The 25,026-nt window shown below is 42.7% G+C and overlaps 1 protein-coding gene across 7 annotated transcripts in view; it reads right to left on the reverse strand.

Moving 5' to 3' along the window:
- Nucleotides 1–25,026, reverse strand: part of LOC123769309 (MOXD1 homolog 1-like) — a 103,842-nt gene that overhangs the window by 26,347 nt on the left and 52,469 nt on the right. For all 7 annotated transcript variants that reach the window (XR_011223840.1, XM_069309828.1, XM_069309827.1 and 4 more), the window contains exons 11-12: nucleotides 21,942–22,063; nucleotides 16,258–16,406 (exon numbers count right to left, since the gene is read on the reverse strand). Coding sequence is in view for 6 of the 7 variants with exons in the window: in XM_069309828.1 (XP_069165929.1) it covers nucleotides 16,258–16,406; nucleotides 21,942–22,063 (271 nt within the window). In the remaining variant the exon portion in view is untranslated. The remainder of the gene's footprint in view (nucleotides 1–16,257; nucleotides 16,407–21,941; nucleotides 22,064–25,026) is intronic.

Genomic DNA, 25,026 nt, shown 5'->3' on the forward strand with positions numbered 1-25,026 from the left:
GCCCCTGCTTTCCCAACCCCTGGTCTTCTCCCTGCCCCAAGCAGGCCTGAGCAAGACCAAAGCCCTCTATCCCCCACTCCACCTCCCTCCAAACCCCTGTCAACTACACCGCAGGAGGGCGTGCCCTCTCCCCAAGCAATCCCTGCTCCCTCACCCCCAGGACTTCTTCCTGACCCAAGCAGGCCTGAGGAAGACCTAAGCCCTCCACCCCCCACCCCACCTCCCCCTGAACCCCTGGCAACTACCTCACAGGAGGAGGAGCCTACCCAAGTAGCAAGGACCATAGAACAACCTCCTACACTTGTAGGGAGTGTGGGTGAAATTGGATATAAGAAAGTGAGCTTCAAGGTAATGTACTCAAACATTGATGGGATTACCAATAAAGCAAGTGAACTGGCAGAAAGGGTGCAAGAAGAAAACCCTGATGTAATAGGACTAACAGAAACAAAATTGTCAGGAGTCATAACAGATGCTGTGTTTCCAAAGGACTACTATATAGTAAGGAAAGAGAGGGAAGGGAGAGGAGGTGGAGGAGTGGCCCTGCTGATAAGGAAGGACTGGAGTTTTGATGAGATGGAAATTCCGGGCTGTGACGGATTCAGAGATTACATAACAGGAACTATAACAATGGGTGGACCTAAGATAATAGTGACAGTCATTTACAACCCTCCCCTAAATGACAGAAGACCTAGACAGGAGTTTGATAGGAACAACATGGCAACTATTAATATAATAGAGAGAGCAGCTTCAGTTGCCTGCAGGAATGGCTCAAGACTCTTAATCATGGGTGATTTCAACCATGGAAAGATAGACTGGGAGAATGGGGACCCACATGGTGGTGCAGATACGTGGCGAGCTAAACTCTTGGAAGTGGCAACAAGGAATTTTCTGAGCCAGCATGTCAAGGAACCCACAAGAATGAGAGGCAATGATGAACCAGCTAGACTCGACTTAATATTCACCCTAAATGAGTCAGAAATAAGGGAAGTCAAAGTTGAAGCCCCCATAGGAATGAGTGACCACAGTGTACTGACCTTTGAGTACTTGGTGGAGGTAGGGATAACCTATCCAAGGATGGGAGTGGAGGGGAAAAGACTGAATTACCGAAGAGGAAAATATGACGAGATGAGGAACTTCCTAATGGGAATACCATGGGAAACAGAACTTAGAGACAAGAATGTGCAGGTCATGATGGATATTGTCACCCAAAAGTGCCAGGAAGCTGCAGACAGGTTTATCCCCGTCCAAAAGGAGAAAAACGAAAAACAACAGAAAAACCCATGGTTCAACCAGGAATGTAAGGTAGCGAAACAACTGAGTAAAAGAACATGGAGAAACTACAGAAATAACAGAACACCAGAGAGCAGGGAGAGGTACCAGAGGGCCAGAAATGAGTACATCAGAGTGAGGAGGGAAGCAGAGAGACAGTTTGAAAATGACATCGCGAGTAAAGCCAAGACCCAACCAAAGCTGCTCCACAGCCATATCAGGAGGAAAACAGCAGTGAAGGAACAAGTGATGAAGCTGCGGAAAGGGGAGAACAGATACACAGAGAATGACAAGGAGGTGTGTGAAGAACTCAACAAGAGATTCCAGGAGGTCTTCACAATAGAACAAGGAGAAGCCCCTGCACTAAATGAGGAGGCGGCAACCTTGGAAACCTTGGAGGAATTTAACCTCACCAGTGATGAGGTCAAAAGGTGTCTGCTGGAGCTAGATGTGACAAAGGCTGTTGGGCCTGATAGAATCTCACCATGGATACTAAAGGAAGGTGCAGAAGCACTAAGTGTGCCACTCTCTATGGTGTATAACAGGTCACTGGAAACAGGAGACTTACCAGAAAGTTGGAAGACAGCTAACGTGGTCCCAATATACAAAAAGGGTGACAGGCAAGAGGCACTGAATTACAGGCCAGTTTCCTTAACTTGTATACCATGCAAGGTGCTGGAGAAGATCGTGAGGAAAAGGCTCGTAGACCATCTGGAGGGAAATAACTTTGTAACGCACCACCAACATGGGTTCAGAGATGGTAAATCGTGCCTCACAGGGTTAATAGAATTTTATGACCAGGCAACGAAAATTAGGCAGGAAAGAGAAGGGTGGGCCGACTGCATTTTCCTGGATTGCCAAAAAGCCTTCGACACAGTACCCCATAAAAGGCTGTTAAAAAAGTTGGAGCAACAGGCAGGAGTAAAAGGGAAGGTGCTCCAGTGGATAAGGGAGTACTTAAGCAACAGGAAACAGCGAGTAACGGTGAGGGGGAAGACATCAGAGTGGCGAGATGTCACCAGCGGAGTCCCACAGGGCTCAGTACTTGGACCCATCCTGTTTCTAATATATGTGAACGATCTTCCAGAGGGTATAGACTCATTCCTCTCGATGTTTGCTGATGATGCAAAAATTATGAGAAGAATCAAGACGGATGAAGATAGACAGAGACTACAGGATGACCTGGATAAACTGGAGGAATGGTCTAGAAAATGGCTGCTGAAGTTCAACTCTGGAAAGTGTAAGGTGATGAAATTAGGCGAAGGGAGCAGGAGGCTGAACACAAGGTATCATCTGGGAGGGGAAATCCTGCAAGAATCAAATAGAGAGAAGGATCTGGGGGTTGATATCACACCGAACCTGTCCCCAGAGGCCCACATCAAAAGAATATCATCAGCGGCATATGCTAGACTGGCCAATATAAGAACTGCCTTCAGAAACTTGTGTAAGGAATCTTTCAGAACCCTGTATACCACTTATGTAAGACCAATCCTGGAGTATGCAGCTCCAGCCTGGAGTCCATACCTAGTTAAACACAAGACAAAGTTAGAGAAGATTCAGCGGTATGCCACCAGGCTCGTCCCGGAACTGAGAGGATTGAGCTACGAGGAAAGGCTAAAGGAGCTGAACCTCACATCCCTGGAAAACAGAAGAGTAAGGGGAGACATGATAACCACCTACAAAATTCTCAGGGGAATTGACAGGGTGGACAAAGACAAACTCTTCAGCACGGGTGGGACACGAACAAGGGGACACAGGTGGAAACTTAGTACCCAGATGAGCCACAGAGACGTTAGAAAGAATTTTTTCAGTGTCAGAGTAGTTAATAAATGGAATGCACTAGGAAGTGATGTGGTGGAGGCTGACTCCATACACAGTTTCAAATGTAGGTATGATAGAGCCCAGTAGGCTCAGGAATCTGTACACCAGTTGATTGACAGTTGAGAGGCGGGACCAAAGAGCCAAAGCTCAACCCCCGCAAGCACAATTAGGTGAGTACAATTAGGTGAGTACACACACACACACACACACACACACACACACACACACACACGAGGAAATCCCCATGGCGGGGAGGAGACCTGGGGAGCGAAGCTGGTAGACGTTATTGACAGGAATTTCCTAACACAGCATGTGAAAGAAGATACTAGGGAAAGAGGAGGGGATACGCCCAGCCTATTAGATCTCATTATCACTCAGAATGTAGAAGACATCGAGCAGTTGGAACATGAAATACCACTAGGAGCTAGTGACCATTGTGTCCTAGTCTTTGACTACATGATGGAGCTTAAAATTGTGACCAAAGGACAAGAGGTCCGGGAAAGGAGACTTGATTACAGAAAAGGGGACTACAGAAGGATAAGGGACTACCTGGGAGAAGTGCAGTGGGAGGAAGAACTTAGAGGAAAAACAGTGCAAGGTATGATGAACCAAGTCATATTGAAATGCAAGGAGGCTGAAGATAGATTTATTCCAACAATAAAGGAAAAAAGCAGGAGGGAATATAATAACCCATGGTTTAATAGACAGTGTCAGGAAGCAAAGGTGAGAAGCAGGAGGGAGTGGAGGAAGTACAGAAGACAAAGGACAGAGGACAACAGGATTAGATGTAACAGAGCTAGGAATGATTACATTAACATAAGACGAGTGTCGGAAAGGAATTATGAGAACGATATTGCAGTCAAAGCGAAAAAGCAACCAAAATTACTACATAGCCATATAAGAAGGAAGATGTCGGTAAATGACCAAGTGACAAGACTGAGGAAAACAGAAGGGGCATATACAGAAAGCGACAAGGAAATCTGCGAGGTACTGAATGCAAAATTCCATGGAGTGTTCACAACCGAGCCTGAGCAGCTCCCATTGTTAGAAGAGATTACCCAAGATGAAAGACTATCGGATATAGAGGTGACAGCAGAGGATGTAATGAAACAGTTGACAACACTGGATGCAAATAAAGCTGTTGGACCAGACAAAGTATCACCGTGGATACTCAAAGAGGCAGCGCAGGCTCTCAGCGTGCCTCTGGCAATGATCTTTAATGAGTCACTTATGTCGGGAGAATTGCCCAGTTGCTGGAAGGAGGCAAATGTCGTACCGATTTTCAAAAAGGGTGATAGGGAGGAGGCACTTAACTACAGACCCGTATCACTGACAAGCATCCCCTGCAAAATACTTGAAAGAATAATTAGGCTAAGACTTGTTGAGCACCTGGAGAGCATTGGGTTTGTAAACAAGCACCAACATGGGTTCTGGACAGGGAAATCATGCCTAACAAACCTTTTAGAATTCTATGATAAAGTAACAAGGATAAGGCAGGACAGAGAAGGCTGGGCAGACTGCATATTTCTTGACTGCCAAAAGGCCTTTGATACGGTACCGCACATGAGACTGCTATACAAACTTGAGAGGCAGGCAGGAGTAAGCGGAAAGGCCCTAGTATGGGTGAAGAACTACCTAACAGGAAGGAGCCAGAGGGTAATGGTAAGGGGCGAAAAGTCGGACTGGCGAACAGTAACAACTGGAGTACCTCAAGGATCGGTGCTGGGACCAATCCTCTTTCTAATTTACGTAAATGATATGTTTACAGGAGTGGAATCATACATGTCAATGTTTGCAGATGACGCAAAATTAATGAGAAGAGTTGTGACAGACGAGGATTGTAGGATCCTCCAAGAGGACTTAAACAGGCTGCAGAGATGGTCAGGGAAATGGCTACTGGAGTTTAACACAAGTAAATGTAAAGTTATGGAAATGGGATCAGGTGACAGGAGACCAAAGGGACAGTACACAATGAAGGGGAACAGCCTACCTGTAACGATTCGAGAAAGAGACCTAGGAGTGGATGTGACACCTAATCTAACTCCTGAGGCACATATAAATAGGATAACGACAGCAGCGTACTCTACACTGGCGAAAATTAGAACTTCATTCAGAAACCTAAATGAGGAAGCTTTTAGGGCGCTTTACACTGCCTACGTGAGACCCGTCTTAGAGTATGCCGCGCCATCATGGAGCCCCCACCTGAAGAAACACATAAAGAAACTGGAGAAGGTTCAGAGGTTTGCGACGAGGCTTGTCCCAGAGCTACGAGGGATGGGATATGAAGAGCGGCTGAAGGAACTGAACCTTACGACACTAGAGAAAAGAAGGGAGAGAGGAGATATGATAGGGACATATAAAATACTCAGGGGAATTGACAAAGTGGAAATAGATGAAATGTTCACACGTAATAATAACAGAACGAGGGGACATGGGTGGAAACTGGAAACTCAGATGAGTCACAGAGATGTTAGGAAGTTTTCTTTTAGCGTGAGAGTAGTAGAAAAATGGAATGCACTTGGGGAACAGGTTGTGGAAGCAAATACTATTCATACTTTTAAAACTAGGTATGATAGGGAAATGGGACAGGAGTCATTGCTGTAAACAACCGATAGCTAGAAAGGCGGGATCCAAGAGTCAATGCTCGATCCTGCAAGCACATATAGGTGAGTACATATAGGTGAGTACACACACACACACATACACACACACACACACACACACACACACACACACACACACACACACACACACACACCCACACACACACACACACACACACATACACACACACACACACACACACACACACACACACACACACACACACACACACACACACACACACACACACACACACACACAGCCTCTGCTGCCTGTAGAAATAGATCCCACCTGCTCATCATGGGCGACTTCAATCACGGAAAGATTGACTGGGAGAACAAGGAACCGCATGGAGGCGAGGATACGTGGAGAGCCAAACTATTGGAGGTGGTGACAAGCAACTTTTTAACGCAGCATGTCGGAGAACCCACAAGGATGAGAGGCAATGACGAACCAGCGAGACTCGACCTAGTCTTCACTCTGAACGACTCCGACATAAGAGAAATCGGTTTTGAGGACCCAGTAGGAATGAGCGACCACAGTGTACTGGTGTTTGAGTACTTGATTGAAGAAGGGTTATTGAACTCGAGGAGGGGATACCGAAACCAAAAGGTTAGCATACCGAAAGGGAAACTATGAGGGGATAAGAAAATTCCTAACAGATATAGCATGGGAAACAGAGCTCAGGGAAAAGACGGCCCAAGATATGATGGATTACATCACGCAGAAGTGCAAGGACGCAGCAAACAAGTTTGTCCCAGTCCAAAAGGAAAACAGAGAAATGAAGATGAGAAACCCATGGTTTAATCAAAGATGTAGGCTAGCTAAGCAGCAAAGTAAAAGGGCATGGAGAAACTATAGGAATAACAGGACACTGGAGAGCAGAGAAAGATACCAGAATGCCAGGAATGAATATGTCAGGATGAGAAGAGAGGCAGAAAGACAATACGAAAATGACATCGCAAGCAAGGCAAAGACTCAGCCTAAATTGTTGCATAGCCACATTAGGAGAAAAACAACAGTAAAGGAACAGGTTATGAGATTAAGGATAGGGGCGGAAGGATTCACTACAAATGACAAGGAAGTGTGTGAGGAATTGAATAAGAAATTCCAGGAGGTCTTCACCTTGGAACAAGGAGAAATTCCAGAGGTAAGTGAGGGAATAGCTAACCAGGAACCACTGGAAGAGTTTGAGATTACCAGTGGGGAAGTAAGGAAGTGTTTACTAGAGTTGGACGTGACGAAGGCTATAGGCCCAGATGGAATCTCCCCTTGGGTTCTAAAGGAAGGAGCAAGAGAACTGAGCCTACCACTCTCCATAGTGTATAACAAATCACTGGCAACAGGGGAACTGCCAGATATTTGGAAAGCAGCTAACGTAGTCCCGATATACAAGAAAGGGGATAGACAGGAGGCACTGAACTACAGGCCAGTGTCCCTAACCTGCATACCATGCAAGCTGATGGAGAAGATTGTGCGAAAAAAACTAGTGGAGCATCTGGAGCGAAGGAACTTTGTAACACAGCATCAACATGGGTTCAGGGATGGCAGGTCCTGCCTCACAGGGTTACTTGAATTCTACGACCAGGCAACAAAAATAAGGCAAGAAAGAGAAGGGTGGGCAGACTGCATATTTTTGGATTGTCAGAAAGCCTTTGATACAGTGCCACACAAGAGGCTAGTGCGAAAGTTGGAGATGCAGGCTGGAGTGAGAGGGAAGGTACTCCGGTGGATAGAGGAATACCTAAGCAACAGGAGACAACGAGTCTGTGTGAGGGGTGAGGTCTCAGATTGGCGAGACGTCACAAGTGGAGTCCCGCAGGGGTCAGTCCTTGGACCTATACTGTTTCTGGTATATGTAAATGATCTCCCAGAGGGTATAGATTCGTTCCTCTCAATGTTTGCCGACGATGCAAAAATTATGAGGAGGATTGAAACAGAGGATGATAGTAGGAGGCTACAAGATGACCTGGATAGACTGAGTGAATGGCCCAACAAATGGCTGTTGAAGTTCAACCCGAGTAAATGCAAAGTAATGAAACTAGGCAGTGGAAACAGGAGGCCAGGCACAGGATACAGAATAGGAGATGAAGTACTTAATGAAACAGACAGAGAGAAAGATCTAGGAGTTGATATCACACCAAACCTGTCTCCTGAAGCCCACATAAAGAGAATAACGTCTGCGGCATCTGCGAGGCTGGCTAACATCAGAACGGCGTTCAGGAACCTGTGTAAGGAATCATTCAGAATCTTGTACACCACATATGTAAGACCAATCCTGGAGTATGCGGCCCCAGCATGGAGCCCGTACCTTGTCAAGCACAAGACGAAGCTGGAAAAAGTCCAAAGGTATGCTACTAGACTAGTCCCAGAACTAAGAGGCATGAGTTATGAGGAAAGGCTGCGGGAAATGCACCTCACGACACTGGAAGACAGAAGAGTAAGGGGGGACATGATCACAACCTACAAAATCCTCAGGGGAATCGACCGGGTAAACAAGGATGAACTTTTCAACACTGGTGGGACGCGAACAAGGGGACACAGGTGGAAGCTGAGTACCCAAATGAGCCACAGAGACGTTAGAAAGAACTTTTTCAGTGTCAGAGTAGTTAGCAAATGGAATGCATTAGGAAGTGATGTGGTGGAGGCTGACTCCATACACAGTTTCAAATGTAGATATGATAGAGCCCAATAGGCTCAGGAATCTGTACACCAGTTGATTGACAGTTGAGAGGCGGGACCAAAGAGCCAGAGCTCAACCCCCGCAAGCACAATTAGGTGAGTACACACACACATACACACACACATACACACACACACACACACATACACACACACACACACACACACACACACACAATCTATGCTTGGAGAACTGGTACTAGAGGAAAACCCAGACATAATAGCCCTCACAGAAACAAAGATCACGAAAACAATAACAAATGCAGTGTTTCCACAGGACTATTATGTTATGCGGAAAGAGAGGGAAGGAAGAGGTGGGGGTGGTGTAGCTCTGCTGGTAAGAAAAGGCTGGGATTTTGAGGAGATGGATATTCAGGGCTGTGAAGGTTTCAGTGACTACATAGCAGGTACTGTAACAAATGGAGGGAAAAAAATTATAGTCGCAGTCATATATAATCCACCACCAAATGACAGAAGACCTAGACAGGAATATGATAGAAACAACATGGCCACCATTAACATAATAGAAAGAGCAGCTTCTGTTGCTAGCAGGAATGGATCTGGACTACTAATTATGGGAGACTTCAACCATGGGAAGATAGATTGGAAGAACAGAGACCCGCATGGAGGACCAGAAACATGGAGAGCTAAGCTGCTGGACGTGGCAACAAGAAACTTTCTAAGCCAGCATACCAAAGAGACAACAAGAATGAGAGGAGAAGATGAACCAGCAATGCTTGATTTGATATTTACCCTAAATGAATGGGATATAAGGGAAGTTAAGATGGAAGCGCCCTTGGGAATGAGTGACCACAGTGTATTGAACTTTGAGTACCTGGTAGAGCTAGGACTTATCTCCCCCCAAAAAGAACTAGGAATCAAAAGGCTGGCATACCGAAAGGGGAATTATGAACAGATGAGAAGTTTCCTAAGTGAAATACCTTGGGACACAGACCTCAGAGACAAGTCTGTACAGGGTATGATGGACTATGTTACCCAAAAGTGTCAGGAGGCAGTAAACAGGTTCATCCCGGCCCAAAGGGAAAAATCCGAGAAGCAACAAAAGAATCCATGGTATAATAGGGCATGTATGGAAGCGAAGAAACTGAACAAAAAGGCGTGGAGGAACTTCCGGAATAACAGAACACCAGAAAGTAGGGAGAGATACCAGAGAACCAGGAATGAGTACGTCAGGGTGAGAAGAGAAGCAGAGAAAAATTTTGAAAATGATATAGCAAACAAAGCCAAGACCGAACCAAAGCTACTCCACAGTCACATCAGAAGGAAAACAACAGTGAAAGAACAGGTATTGAAACTTAGAACAGGCGAGGACAGGTATACAGAGAATGACAGAGAGGTGTGTGAGGAACTCAACAAGAGGTTCCAGGAGGTCTTCACAATAGAACAGGGTGTGGTCACTGTGCTAGGAGAAAGGGAGGTAAACCAGGCGGCCTTGGAGGAGTTCGAAATTACGAGAGAGGAGGTCAAGAGACACCTGCTGGATCTGGATGTTAGAAAGGCGGTTGGTCCAGATGGGATCTCACCATGGGTACTGAAAGAGTGTGCAGAGGCACTTTGCTTGCCACTCTCCATAGTGTATAGTAAATCACTAGAGACGGGAGACCTACCAGAAATATGGAAGACGGCGAATGTGGTCCCAATATACAAAAAGGGCGACAGACAAGAGGCACTGAACTACAGGCCAGTGTCCTTGACTTGTATACCATGCAAGGTGATGGAGAAGATCGTGAGAAAAAACCTGGTAACACATCTGGAGAGAAGGGACTTCGTGACAAATCGCCAACATGGATTCAGAGAGGGTAAATCTTGCCTTACAGGCTTGATAGAATTCTACGATCAGGTGACACAGATTAAGCAAGAAAGAGAGGGCTGGGCGGACTGCATTTTCTTGGATTGTCGGAAAGCCTTTGACACAGTACCGCATAAGAGGCTGGTACATAAGCTGGAGAGACAGGCAGGTGTAGCTGGTAAGGTGCTCCAGTGGATAAGGGAGTATCTAAGCAATAGGAAGCAGAGAGTTACGGTGAGGGGTGAGACCTCCGATTGGCGTGAAGTCACCAGTGGAGTCCCACAGGGCTCTGTACTCGGTCCTATCTTGTTTCTGATATATGTAAATGATCTCCCGGAGGGTATCGATTCATTTCTCTCAATGTTTGCGGACGATGCTAAAATTATGAGAAGGATTAAAACAGAAGAGGACTGTTTGAGGCTTCAAGAAGACCTAGACAAGCTGAAGGAATGGTCGAACAAATGGTTGTTAGAGTTTAACCCAACCAAATGTAATGTAATGAAGATAGGTGTACGGAGCAGGAGGCCAGATACAAGGTATCATCTGGGAGAGGAAATTCTTCAGGAGTCAGAGAAGGAAAAAGACTTGGGGGTTGATATCACGCCAGACCTGTCTCCTGCAGCACATATCAAGCGGATAACATCAGCGGCATATGCCAGGCTGGCCAACATACGAACGGCATTCAGAAACTTGTGTAAAGAATCATTCAGAACTTTGTATACCACATATGTCAGGCCAATCCTGGAGTATGCAGCCCCAGCATGGAGTCCATATCTAGTCAAGGATAAGACTAAACTGGAAAAGGATCAAAGGTTTGCCACCAGACTAGTACCCGAGCTGAGAGGTATGAGCTACGAGGAGAGACTACGGGAATTAAACCTCACTTCGCTGGAAGACAGAAGAGTTAGGGGGGACATGATCACCACATTCAAGATTCTGAAGGGGATTGATAGGGTAGATAAAGACAGTCTATTTAACACAAGGGGAACACGCACAAGGGGACACAGGTGGAAACTGAGTGCCCAAATGAGCCACAGAGATATTAGAAAGAACTTTTTTAGTGTCAGAGTGGTTGACAAATGGAATGCATTAGGGGGTGATGTGGTGGAGGCTCACTCCATACACAGTTTCAAGTGTAGATATGACAGAGCCCGATAGGCTCATGAATCTGTACACCTGTTGATTGACGGTTGAGAGGCGGGACCAAAGAGCCAGAGCTCAACCCCCGCAAACACAACTAGGTGAGTACAACTAGGTGAGTACACACACACACACACACACACACACACATACACACACACACACACACACACACATACAGAGAGTGTGTCCTACATGTCGATGTTTGCGGATGATGCAAAGTTGATGAGAAGAGTTGTGACAGATGAGGATTGCAGGATCCTCGAAGAGGACCTGAACAGATTGCAGAGATGGTCAGAGAAATGGCTACTAGAATTCAACACGAGCAAATGTAAAGTTATGGAAATGGGACTAGGAGATAGGAGACCAGAGGGACAGTACACAATGAAGGGGAACAGCCTACCTGTAACGACGCGTGAAAGAGACCTGGGGGTGGACGTAACACCTAATCTATCTCCTGAGGCACATATTAATAGGATAACGACAGCAGCGTACTCTACACTGGCAAAAGTTAGAACATCATTCAGAAACCTAAGTAAGGAGGCATTTAGGGCGCTTTACACTGCCTACGTAAGGCCAGTCTTAGAGTATGCCGCCTCATCATGGAGTCCCCATCTGAAGAAGCATATAATGAAACTGGAAAAGGTTCAGAGGTTTGCAACGAGACTCGTCCCAGAGCTACGAGGGATGGGGTATGAAGAGCGCCTGAGGGAACTGTGCCTTACGACACTAGAAAGAAGAAGGGAGAGGGGGGACATGATAGGAACGTATAAGATACTCAGAGGAATTGACAGAGTGGACATAGACGAAATGTTCACACGGAATAGTAACAGAACGAGAGGACATGGATGGAAGCTTGAAACTCAGATGAGTCACAGAGATGTTAGGAAGTTTTCTTTTAGCGTGAGAGTAGTGGGGAAATGGAATGCACTTCAGGAACAGGTTGTGGAAGCAAATACTATTCATAATTTTAAAACCAGGTATGATAGGGAAATGGGACAGGAGTCATTGCTGTAAACAACCGATGCTCGAAAGGCGGGATCCAAGAGTCAATGCTCGATCCTGCAAGCACATATAGGTGAGTACACACACACACACACACACACACACACACACACACACACACACACACACACACACACACACACACACACACACACACACACACACACACACACACACACACACACACACACACACACACATACACACACACACACACATACACACACACACACATACACACACACACACACACACACACACACACACACACACACACACACACACACACACACACACACACACACACACACACACACACATACACACACTCACACACACATACACACACACATACACACACACATACACACACACACAACAGTTGATTGGCAGTTGAGAGGCGGGCCGAAAGAGCAAAGCTCAACCCCCGCAAAAACACAACTAGTAAACACACACATACACACACACACACACACACACACACACACACACACACACACACACACACACACACACACACACACATACACACACACACACACACATACACACACACACACACACACACACACACACACACACACACACACACACACATACACACACACACACACACACACACACACACACACACACACACACACACACACACACACACATGGAGGGAAAAAAATTATAGTCGTAGTCATATATAATCCACCACCAAATGAAAGAAGACCTAGACAGGAATATGATAGAAACAACATGGCCACCATTAACATAATAGAAAGAGCAGCTTCTGTTGCTAGCAGGAATGGATCTGCATTACTAATTATGAGAGACTTCAACCATGGGAAGATAGATTGGAAGAACAGAGACCCGCATGGAGGACCAGAAACATGGAGAGCTAAGCTGCTGGACGTGGCAACAAGAAACTTTCTAAGCCAGCACACCAAAGAACCAACAAGAATGAGAGGAGAAGATGAACCAGCAATGCTTGATTTGATATTTACCCTAAATGAATGGGATATAAGGGAAGTTAAGATGGAAGCGCCCTTGGGAATGAGTGACCACAGTGTATTGAACTTTGAGTACCTGGTAGAACTAGGACTTATCTCCCCCCAAAAAGAACTAGGAATCAAAAGGCTGGCATACCGAAAGGGGAATTATGAACAGATGAGAAGTTTCCTAAGTGAAATACCTTGGGACACAGACCTCAGAGACAAGTCTGTACAGGGTATGATGGACTATGTTACCCAAAAGTGTCAGGAGGCAGAAAACAGATTCATCCCGGCCCAAAGGGAAAAATCCGAGAAGCAACAGAAGAATCCATGGTATAATAGGGCATGTATGGAAGCGAAGAAACTGAACATAAAAACGTGGAGGAACTTCCGGAATAACAGAACACCAGAAAGCAGAGAGAGATACCAGAGAACCAGGAATGAGTACGTCAGGTGAGAAGAGAAGCAGAGAAAAATTTTGAAAATGATATAGCAAACAAAGCCAAGACCGAACCAAAGCTACTCCACAGTCACATCAGAAGGAAAACAACAGTGAAAGAACAGGTATTGAAACTTCGAACAGGCGAGGACAGGTATACAGAGAATGACAGAGAGGTGTGTGAGGAACTCAACAAGAGGTTCCAGGAGGTCTTCACAATAGAACAGGGTGAGGTCACTGTGCTAGGAGAAAGGGAGGTAAACCAGGCGGCCTTGGAGGAGTTCGAAATTACGAGAGAGGAGGTCAAGAGACACCTGCTGGATCTGGATGTTAGAAAGGCTGTTGGTCCAGATGGGATCTCACCATAGGTACTGAAAGAGTGTGCAGAGGCACTTTGCTTGCCACTCTCCATAGTGTATAGTAAGTCACTAGAGACGAGAGACCTACCAGAAATATGGAAGACGGCGAATGTGGTCCCAATATACAAAAAGGGCGACAGACAAGAGGCACTGAACTACAGGCCAGTTTCCTTGACTTGTATACCATGCAAGGTGATGGAGAAGATCGTGAGAAAAAACCTGGTAACACATATGGAGAGAAGGGCCTTCGTGACAAATCGCCAACATGAGTTCAGGGAGGGTAAATCTTGCCTTACAGGCTTGATAGAATTCTACGATCAGGTGACACAGATTAAGCAAGAAAGAGAGGGCTGGGCGGACTGCATTTTCTTGGATTGTCGGAAAGCCTTTGACACAGTACCGCATAAGAGGCTGGTACATAAGCTGGAGAGACAGGCAGGTGTAGCTGGTAAGGTGCTCCAGTGGATAAGGGAGTATCTAAGCAATAGGAAGCAGAGTGTTACGGTGAGGGGTGAGACCTCCGATTGGCGTGAAGTCACCAGTGGAGTCCCACAGGGCTCTGTACTCGGTCCTATCTTGTTTCTGATATATGTAAATGATCTCCCGGAGGGTGTCGATTCATTTCTCTCAATGTTTGCGGACGATGCTAAAATTATGAAAAGGATTAAAACAGAAGAGGACTGATTGAGGCTTCAAGAAGACCTAGACAAGCTGAAGGAATGGTCGAACAAATGGTTGTTAGAGTTTAACCCAACCAAATGTAATGAAGATAGGTGTAGGGAGCAGGAGGCCAGATACAAGGTATCATCTGGGAGAAGAAATTCTTCAGGAGTCAGAGAAGGAAAAAGACTTGGGGGTTGATATCACGCCAGACCTGTCTCCTGCAGCACATATCAAGCGGATAACATCAGCGGCATATGCCAGGCTGGCCAGCATACGAACGGCATTCAGAAACTTGTGTAAAGAATCATTCAGAACTTTGTATACCACATATGTCAGGCCAATCCTGGAGTATGCAGCCCCAGCATGGAGTCCATATCTAGTCAAGGATAAGACTAAACTGGAAAAGGTTCAAAGGTTTGCCACCAGACTAGTACCCGAGCTGAGAGGTATGAGGTACGAGGAGAGACTACGGGAATTAAACCTCACTTCGCTGGAAGACAGAAGAGTTAGGGGGGACATGATCACCACATTCAAGATTCTGAAGGGAATTGATAGGGTAGATAAAGACAGTCTATTTAACACAAGGGGAACACGCACAAGGGGACACAGGTGGAAACTGAGTGCCCAAATGAGCCACAGAGATATTAGAAAGAACTTTTTAAGTGTCAGAGTGGTTGACAAATGAAATGCATTAGGAAGTGATGTGGTGGAGGCTGACTCCATACACAGTTTCAAGTGTAGATATGATAGAGCCCAGTAGGCTCAGGAACCTGTACACCTGTTGATTGACAGTTGAGGGGCGGGACCAAAGAGCCAGAGCTCAACCCCCGCAAGCACAACTAGGTGAGTACAACTAGGTGAGTACAAACACACACACACACACACACACACACACACACACACACACACACACACACACACACACACACACAGGGGCCTCGTAGCCTGGTGGATAGCGCGCAGGAATCGTAATTCTGTGGCGCGGGTTCGATTCCCGCACGAGGCAGAAACAAATGGGCAAAGTTTCTTTCACCCTAAGTGCCCCTGTTACCTAGCAGTAAATAGGTACCTGGGAGTTAGTCAGCTGTCACGGGCTGCTTCCTGGGGTGTGTGTGTGTGGTGTGGAAAAAAAAAAAAAGTTGTTAGTAAACAGTTGATTGACAGTTGAGAGGCGGGCCGAAAGAGCAAAGCTCAAGCCCCGCAAAAACACAACCAGTAAACACACACACACACACACACACACACACACACACACACACACACACACACACACACACACACACACACACACACACACACACACACACACCGCAAAAGCCAGATTCGACAAAAGAACTGCAACTTAAGAACAGATCAATTCCAACGCAACAGGAACAAAGAGCGCAGTAGACGGGGCCTACAGAGCCCACTCCCCCGTAGTCACTGACAGGTAAATGCACACACCCGAACACCCAGACAAACCAGCTACTCCAAATCTCAACTGACAGCTGGAGGTCGTTGTGGTAGGTGTCGTCCACGCCGACGCCCTCCAGGATGTCCTTGACGTGAGGCGTGGACAGGCAGACAGCGAGTGGCACCCGGGGGTAGTAGGTCAGGAAGGCCAGGCACATCTCCTCCTCCGTGCCAAACCCGCCCTGGGGGAGAGTGAGAAGTCAGTCCCCCGCCTTGGGAGACTCACTGAGTAATGAGTGAGTGTTGGAAGACTCACTGGGTAATGAGTGAGTGTTGAGAGACTCACTGGGTAATGAGTGAGTGTTGAGAGACTCACTGGGTAATGAGTGAGTGTTGGGAGACTCACTGGGTAATGAGTGAGTGTTGAGAGACTCACTGGGTAATGAGTGAGTGTTGGGAGACTCACTGGGTAATGAGTGAGTGTTGAGAGACTCAACATATGAGTAACAATATTGAACAGAAGCAAATAACAAACTCCATCTGTTCTAAGCAGAACAAAACTAAATCTAAATAACACTGTGTCAAATGATAATGATAATGTGTTACGTTGTTATAATGACTCCCATTACGTGTTACGTTGTTATAATGAGTCCCATTACGTGTTACGTTGTTATAATGACTCCCATTACGTGTTACGTTGTTATAATGACTCCCATTACGTGTTATGTTGTTATAATGACTCCCATTACGTGTTACGTTGTTATAATGACTCCCATTACGTGTTATGTTGTTATAATGAGTCCCATTACGTGTTATGTTGTTACAATGACTCCCATTACGTGTTATGTTGTTATAATGACTCCCATTACGTGTTATGTTGTTATAATGACTCCCATTGCGTGTTACGTTGTTATAATGACTCCCATTACGTGGCATGTTGTTATAATGACTCCCATTACGTGTTACGTTGTTATAATGACTCCCATTACGTTGCATGTTGTTATAATGACTCCCATTACGTGTTACGTTGTTATAATGACTCCCATTACGTGGCATGTTGTTATAATGACTCCCATTACGTGTTACGTTGTTATAATGACTCCCATTACGTGGCATGTTGTTATAATGACTCCCATTACGTGTTACGTTGTTATAATGACTCCCATTACGTGGCATGTTGTTATAATGACTCCCATTACGTGGCATGTTGTTATAATGACTCCCATTACGTGTTATGCTGTTATAATGACTCCCATTACGTGTTATGTTGTTATAATGACTCCCATTACGTGTTATGTTGTTATAATGATTCCCATTACGTGTTATGTTGTTATAATGACTCCCATTACGTGGCATGTTGTTATAATGACTCCTATTACGTGTTATGTTGTTATAATGACTCCCATTACGTGGTATGTTGTTATATTGACTCCCATTACGTGTTATGTTGTTATAATGACTCCCATTACGTGGCATGTTGTTATAATGACTCCCATTACGTGGCATGTTGTTATAATGACTCCTATTACGTGTTATGTTGTTATAATGACTCCCATTACGTGTTATGTTGTTATAATGACTCCCATTACGTGTTATGTTGTTATAATGACTCCCATTACGTGTTATGTTGTTATAATGACTCCCATTACGTGTTATGTTGTTATAATGACTCCCATTACGTGTTATGTTGTTATAATGACTCCCATTACGTGTTATGTTGTTATAATGACTCCCATTACGTGTTATGTTGTTATAATGACTCCCATTACGTGTTATGTTGTTATAATGACTCCCATTACGTGTTATGTTGTTATAATGACTCCCATTACGTGTTATGTTGTTATAATGACTCCCATTACGTGTTATGTTGTTATAATGAGTCCCATTACGTGTTATGTTGTTATAATGACTCCCATTACGTGTTATGTTGTTATAATGGCTCCCATTACGTGTTATGTTGTTATAATGAGTCCCATTACGTGTTATGTTGTTATAATGACTCCCATTACGTGTTATGTTGTTATAATGACTCCCATTACGTGTTATGTTGTTATAATGAGTCCCATTACGTGTTATGTTGTTATAGTGACTCCCATTACGTGTTATGTTGTTATAATGAGTCCCATTACGTGTTATGTTGTTATAGTGACTCCCATTACGTGTTACGTTGTTATAATGACTCCCATTACGTGGCATGTTGTTATAATGACTCCCATTACGTGTTACGTTGTTATAATGACTCCCATTACGTGGCATGTTGTTATAATGACTCCCATTACGTGTTACGTTGTTTTAATGACTCCCATTACGTGGCATGTTGTTATAATGACTCCCATTACGTGGCATGTTGTTATAATGACTCCCATTACGTGTTATGTTGTTATAATGAGTCCCATTACGTGTTATGCTGATATAATGACTCCCATTACGTGATATGTTGTTATAATGATTCCCATTACGTGTTATGTTGTTATAATGACTCCCATTACGTGTTATGTTGTTATAATGACTCCCATTACGTGTTGTTATAATGACTCCCATTACGTGGCATGTTGTTATAATGACTCCTATTACGTGTTATGTTGTTATAATGACTCCCATTACGAGGCATGTTGTTATAATGAGTCCCATTACGTGGCATGTTGTTATAATGACTCCCATTACGTGTTATGTTGTTATAATGACTCCCATTACGTGTTATGTTGTTATAATGACTCCCATTACGTGTTATGTTGTTATAATGACTCCCATTACGTGTTATGTTGTTATAATGACTCCCATTACGTGTTATGTTGTTATAATGACTCCCATTACGTGTTATGTTGTTATAATGAGTCCCATTACGTGTTATGTTGTTATAATGAGTCCCATTACGTGTTATGTTGTTATAATGGCTCCCATTACGTCTTATGTTGTTATAATGAGTCCCATTACGTGTTATGTTGTTATAATGACTCCCATTACGTGTTATGTTGTTATAATGACTCCCATTACGTGTTATGTTGTTATAATGAGTCCCATTACGTGTTATGTTGTTATAATGAGTCCCATTACGTCTTATGTTGTTATAATGAGTCCCATTACGTGTTATGTTGTTATAATGACTCCCATTACGTGTTATGTTGTTATAATGACTCCCATTACGTGTTATGTTGTTATAATGACTCCCATTCCGTGTTACGTTGTTATAATGACTCCCATTACGTGGCATGTTGTTATAATGAGTCCCATTACGTGTTATGCTGATATAATGACTCCCATTACGTGATATGTTGTTATAATGACTCCCATTACGTGTTATGTTGTTATAATGACTCCCATTACGTGTTATGTTGTTTTAATGACTCCCATTACGTGTTATGTTGTTATAATGAGTCCCATTACGTGTTATGTTGTTACAATGACTCCCATTGCGTGTTATGTTGTTATAATGACTCCCATTACGTGTTATGTTGTTATAATGACTCCCAATGCGTGTTACGTTGTTATAATGACTCCCATTACGTGGCATGTTGTTATAATGACTCCCATTACGTGTTACGTTGTTATAATGACTCCCATTACGTGGCATGTTGTTATAATGACTCCCATTACGTGTTACGTTGTTTTAATGACTCCCATTACGTGGCATGTTGTTATAATGACTCCCATTACGTGTTATGTTGTTATAATGAGTCCCATTACGTGTTATGTTGTTATAATGAGTCCCATTACGTGTTATGTTGTTATAATGGCTCCCATTACGTCTTATGTTGTTATAATGAGTCCCATTACGTGTTATGTTGTTATAATGACTCCCATTACGTGTTATGTTGTTATAATGACTCCCATTACGTGTTATGTTGTTATAATGAGTCCCATTACGTGTTATGTTGTTATAATGAGTCCCATTACGTCTTATGTTGTTATAATGAGTCCCATTACGTGTTATGTTGTTATAATGACTCCCATTACGTGTTATGTTGTTATAATGACTCCCATTACGTGTTATGTTGTTATAATGAGTCCCATTACGTGTAATGTTGTTATAATGACTCCCATTACGTGTTATGTTGTTTTAATGACTCCCATTACGTGTTATGTTGTTATAATGAGTCCCATTACGTGTTATGTTGTTACAATGACTCCCATTACGTGTTATGTTGTTATAATGACTCCCATTACGTGTTATGTTGTTATAATGACTCCCATTGCGTGTTACGTTGTTATAATGACTCCCATTACGTGGCATGTTGTTATAATGACTCCCATTACGTGTTACGTTGTTATAATGACTCCCATTACGTGGCATGTTGTTATAATGACTCCCATTACGTGTTACGTTGTTTTAATGACTCCCATTACGTGGCATGTTGTTATAATGACTCCCATTACGTGGCATGTTGTTATAATGACTCCCATTACGTGGCATGTTGTTATAATGACTCCCATTACGTGTTATGTTGTTATAATGAGTCCCATTACGTGTTATGCTGATATAATGACTCCCATTACGTGATATGTTGTTATAATGATTCCCATTACGTGTTATGTTGTTATAATGACTCCCATTACGTGTTATGTTGTTATAATGACTCCCATTACGTGTTGTTATAATGACTCCCATTACGTGGCATGTTGTTATAATGACTCCTATTACGTGTTATGTTGTTATAATGACTCCCATTACGTGGCATGTTGTTATAATGACTCCCATTACGTGTTATGTTGTTATAATGACTCCCATTACGTGGCATGTTGTTATAATGACTCCTATTACGTGTTATGTTGTTATAATGACTCCCATTACGTGTTATGTTGTTATAATGACTCCCATTACGTGTTATGTTGTTATAATAACTCCCATTACGTGTTATGTTGTTATAATGACTCCCATTACGTGTTATGTTGTTATAATGACTCCCATTACGTGGCATGTTGTTATAATGACTCCTATTACGTGTTATGTTGTTATAATGACTCCCATTACGTGTTATGTTGTTATAATGACTCCCATTACGTGTTATGTTGTTATAATGACTCCCATTACGTGTTATGTTGTTATAATGACTCCCATTACGTGTTATGTTATTATAATGACTCCCATTACGTGGCATGTTGTTATAATGACTCCCATTACGTGTTATTTTGTTATAATGACTCCCATTACGTGGCATGTTGTTATAATGACTGCCATTACGTGTTATGTTGTTATAATGACTCCCATTACGTTGCATGTTGTTATAATGACTCCCATTACGTTGCATGTTGTTATAATGACTCCCATTACGTGTTATGTAGTTTTTGACACTGATGCTGCTGCAGGCAGATGACACTGTATGATGCTACTGCTGACAGATGACACTGTATGATGCTGCTGCAGGCAGATGACACTATGATGCTGCTGCAGGCAGATGACACTGTATGATGCTACTGCAGGCAGATGACACTGTATGATGCTGCTGCAGGCAGATGACACTGTATGATGCTGCTGCAGGCAGATGACACTGTATGATGCTACTGCTGACAGATGACACTGTATGATGCTGCTGCAGGCAGATGACACTGTATGATGCTGCTGCAGGCAGATGACACTGTATGATGCTGCTGCAGGCAGATGACACTGTATGATGCTGCTGCAGGCAGATGACACTGTATGATGCTGCTGCAGGCAGATGACACTACATTTACTAATTTACTCATGTATATGTCTAACCTACGCTTGAAACAATCCAGCGACTCCACGTCTATTATTTTAACGGGAAATTTGGTGCTTTCAAGCAGTGGCCAGAACTCACGAAGGTGGTGTGGTCGCGGCTGGTGGAGTCGTAGTCACACTCAAGGATGAGGGCGTCCCCGCGGAGAACACTTATGTTGTTCACTGGCCTCTGGTGCTGGAAACTGAAGTCGTAGTTCAAGTCTGCGGGCAGATACAGGCGATCATTAGTATTGGTTGGCTGAATATATATATAGAGAAAGATAGAGAGATTATATTATATATATATATATATATATATATATATATATATATATATATATATATATATATATATATATATTCATATATATATATATATATATATATATATATATATATATATATATATATATATATATATATATATTCATATATATATATATATATATATATATATATATATATATATATATATATATATTATATATATATATATATATATATATATATATATATACATATATATATATATACATATATATATATATATATATATATATATATATATATATATATATATATATATATATATATATATATATATATATATATATATATATATATATATGTCGTACCTAGTAGCCAGAACGCACTTCTCAGCCTACTATGCAAGGCCCGATTTGCCTAATAAGCCAAGTTTTCCTGAATTAATGGTTTTTCGACTACCTAACCTACCTAACCTAACCTAACCTAACTTTTTAGGCAACCTAACCTAACCTGTAAAGATAGGTTAGATTAGGTTAGGTAGGGTTGGATAGGTTCGGTCATATATCTACGCTAATTTTAACTCAAATAAAATAAAATTGACCTCATACATAATGAAATGGGTAGCTTTATCATTTCATAAGAAAAAAACTAAAAAAAATATATTAATTCAGGAAAACTTGGTTTATTAGGCAAATCGGGCCTTGCAAAGTAGGCTGAGAAGTGCGTTCTGGCTACTAGGTACGACATATATATATATATATATATATTTTCTTAGCATCAGGGCTTAATTGGAATAGGAGTTCTCCAAAACTCATTTTCGTACTTTTAAGGTGAAGAAAAGAAGTGATTTACTATAGAGTGTATTACACTTATTTGTATAATTTGCACGACGTTTCGAACCTCCATGGTTCATTCTCAAGTGAACAGATCTTACAATACTAGTTGATTTTATACCCGCATTAGGTCAGGTGATAATACAATGAAGGTGAAAAACATGGGGGGATACATAAGGGATAAACATAGGGGCTGCAGAAGGCTTATTGGCCCATACGAGGCATCTCCTATCCAAACACAAAGATTAATCCAGTGTAATTGGCCTGTTATGTTGGACATTGTCTTCTGTGTTGGCATCGATATGTTCTTGTCTTGTCCTTACTCTCATGGTGGGTAGAGTAAATAGTTCCGTGATTTGGGTGTTCATGGTAGGAACATATATATATATATATATATATATATATATATATATATATATATATATATATATATATATATATATATATATATATATATATATATATATATATATTGGTGTATACTGGCAGCAGGTTTTCTTTCAAACATGTTTCATTGAATATGACCGCATATTCTGTATTTATTATTTTCTGGTTTAGGGCTTCTATCCCTCTAACTATTTTCTTAGCATCAGGGCTTAATTGGAATAGGAGTTCTCCAAAACTCATTTTCGTACTTTTAAGGTGAAGAAAAGAAGTGATTTACTATAGAGTGTATTACACTTATTTGTATAATTTGCACGACGTTTCGAACCTCCATGGTTCATTCTCAAGTGAACAATCTTACAATACTAGTTGATTTTATACCCGCATTAGGTCAGGTGATAATACAATGAAGGTGAAAAACATGGGGGGATACATAAGGGATAAACATAGGGGCTGCAGAAGGCTTATTGGCCCATACGAGGCATCTCCTATCTAAACACAAAGATTAAACCAGTGTAATTGGCCTGTTATGTTGGACATTGTCTTCTGTGTTGGCATCGATATGTTCTTGTCTTGTCCTTACTCTCATGGTGGGTAGAGTAAATAGTTCCGTGATTTGGGTGTTCATGGTAGGTCGCTCTATTCTTATGTGAATTGCCTCAAGAATTTGTAATCTTCTTGAATCTTGGGTTTTATCTATTATGCAAGTATTCTTGTTCAACATTTCTCTTGTTAGAGTAATGTCATGGGCTTGTCTCATGTGATTCCTAGGGGCACCAGATTGAAGATGGCATGTCAAACGCCTCGTCAGCTTGGTCGACGTCATACCTATGTACTTACATTGAAGGTTACATCCTTCGTGGGGGCAAGTGTACATGTATACAACGCTTGACTGCTGTAGAGGGTTCTCCGTCGGCTTCGGGCTGTTTTTGATAAGGAGTTCGGAAGTCTTCTTGGTTTTGTAGAATATTATCAGGTTTATGTTTTGGTTAGGAGTAGTGCTTTTTACTCCTTTACGGATTATTTCTTTCATTATTCTTTCCTCTTTTATATGTTCACTGTGCATGGTTGATTTGTAATATAATTTTATTGGGGGTGTTGTGGTTTCTGTTCTAGGTTCTGAATTATACCAACGGTCCAAGTGTCTTCTTATAGCAGCGTTTATTTCCGCGTTGCTATATCCGTTGTTCACCAATACCTGAGTTACTCTTTCAAACTCTCTACTCACGTTGCTCCATTCAGAGCAGTGGGTAAGCGCTCGACGAATATAAGCATTGAGAACACTGGCTTTGTATCTTTGGGGGCACTCACTTCTACCGTTCAGGCATAATCCTATGTTGGTGGGCTTGGTATATACGTTGGTGCTTAAAGAGGTTCCTGTTTTTGTTATTAGTACATCCAAGAATGGCAGACTGTTATTTTCACTATTTTCATGTGTAAATCGGAGTACTGACTCTCTCTCTAGGTGTCTTTTTAGGTCAATTAGTTCATCTGAGTCTTTTACTATTACGAATATGTCATCTACATAACGGCAGTATACAGTTGGTTTTTGTCTGCTACTGAAGACCCTATCTTCGATGGTTCCCATATAAAAATTAGCAAATAAAACTCCTAAGGGGGAGCCCATTGCTACTCCGTCTATCTGTAAATACATGTCTCCTTGTGGACTGATGAAAGGGGCTTCCTTTGTACATGCTTCGA

The sequence above is a fragment of the Procambarus clarkii genome, chromosome 66 (genome assembly GCF_040958095.1).
Source record: "Procambarus clarkii isolate CNS0578487 chromosome 66, FALCON_Pclarkii_2.0, whole genome shotgun sequence".
Classification (NCBI taxonomy): Eukaryota; Metazoa; Arthropoda; class Malacostraca; order Decapoda; family Cambaridae; genus Procambarus; species Procambarus clarkii.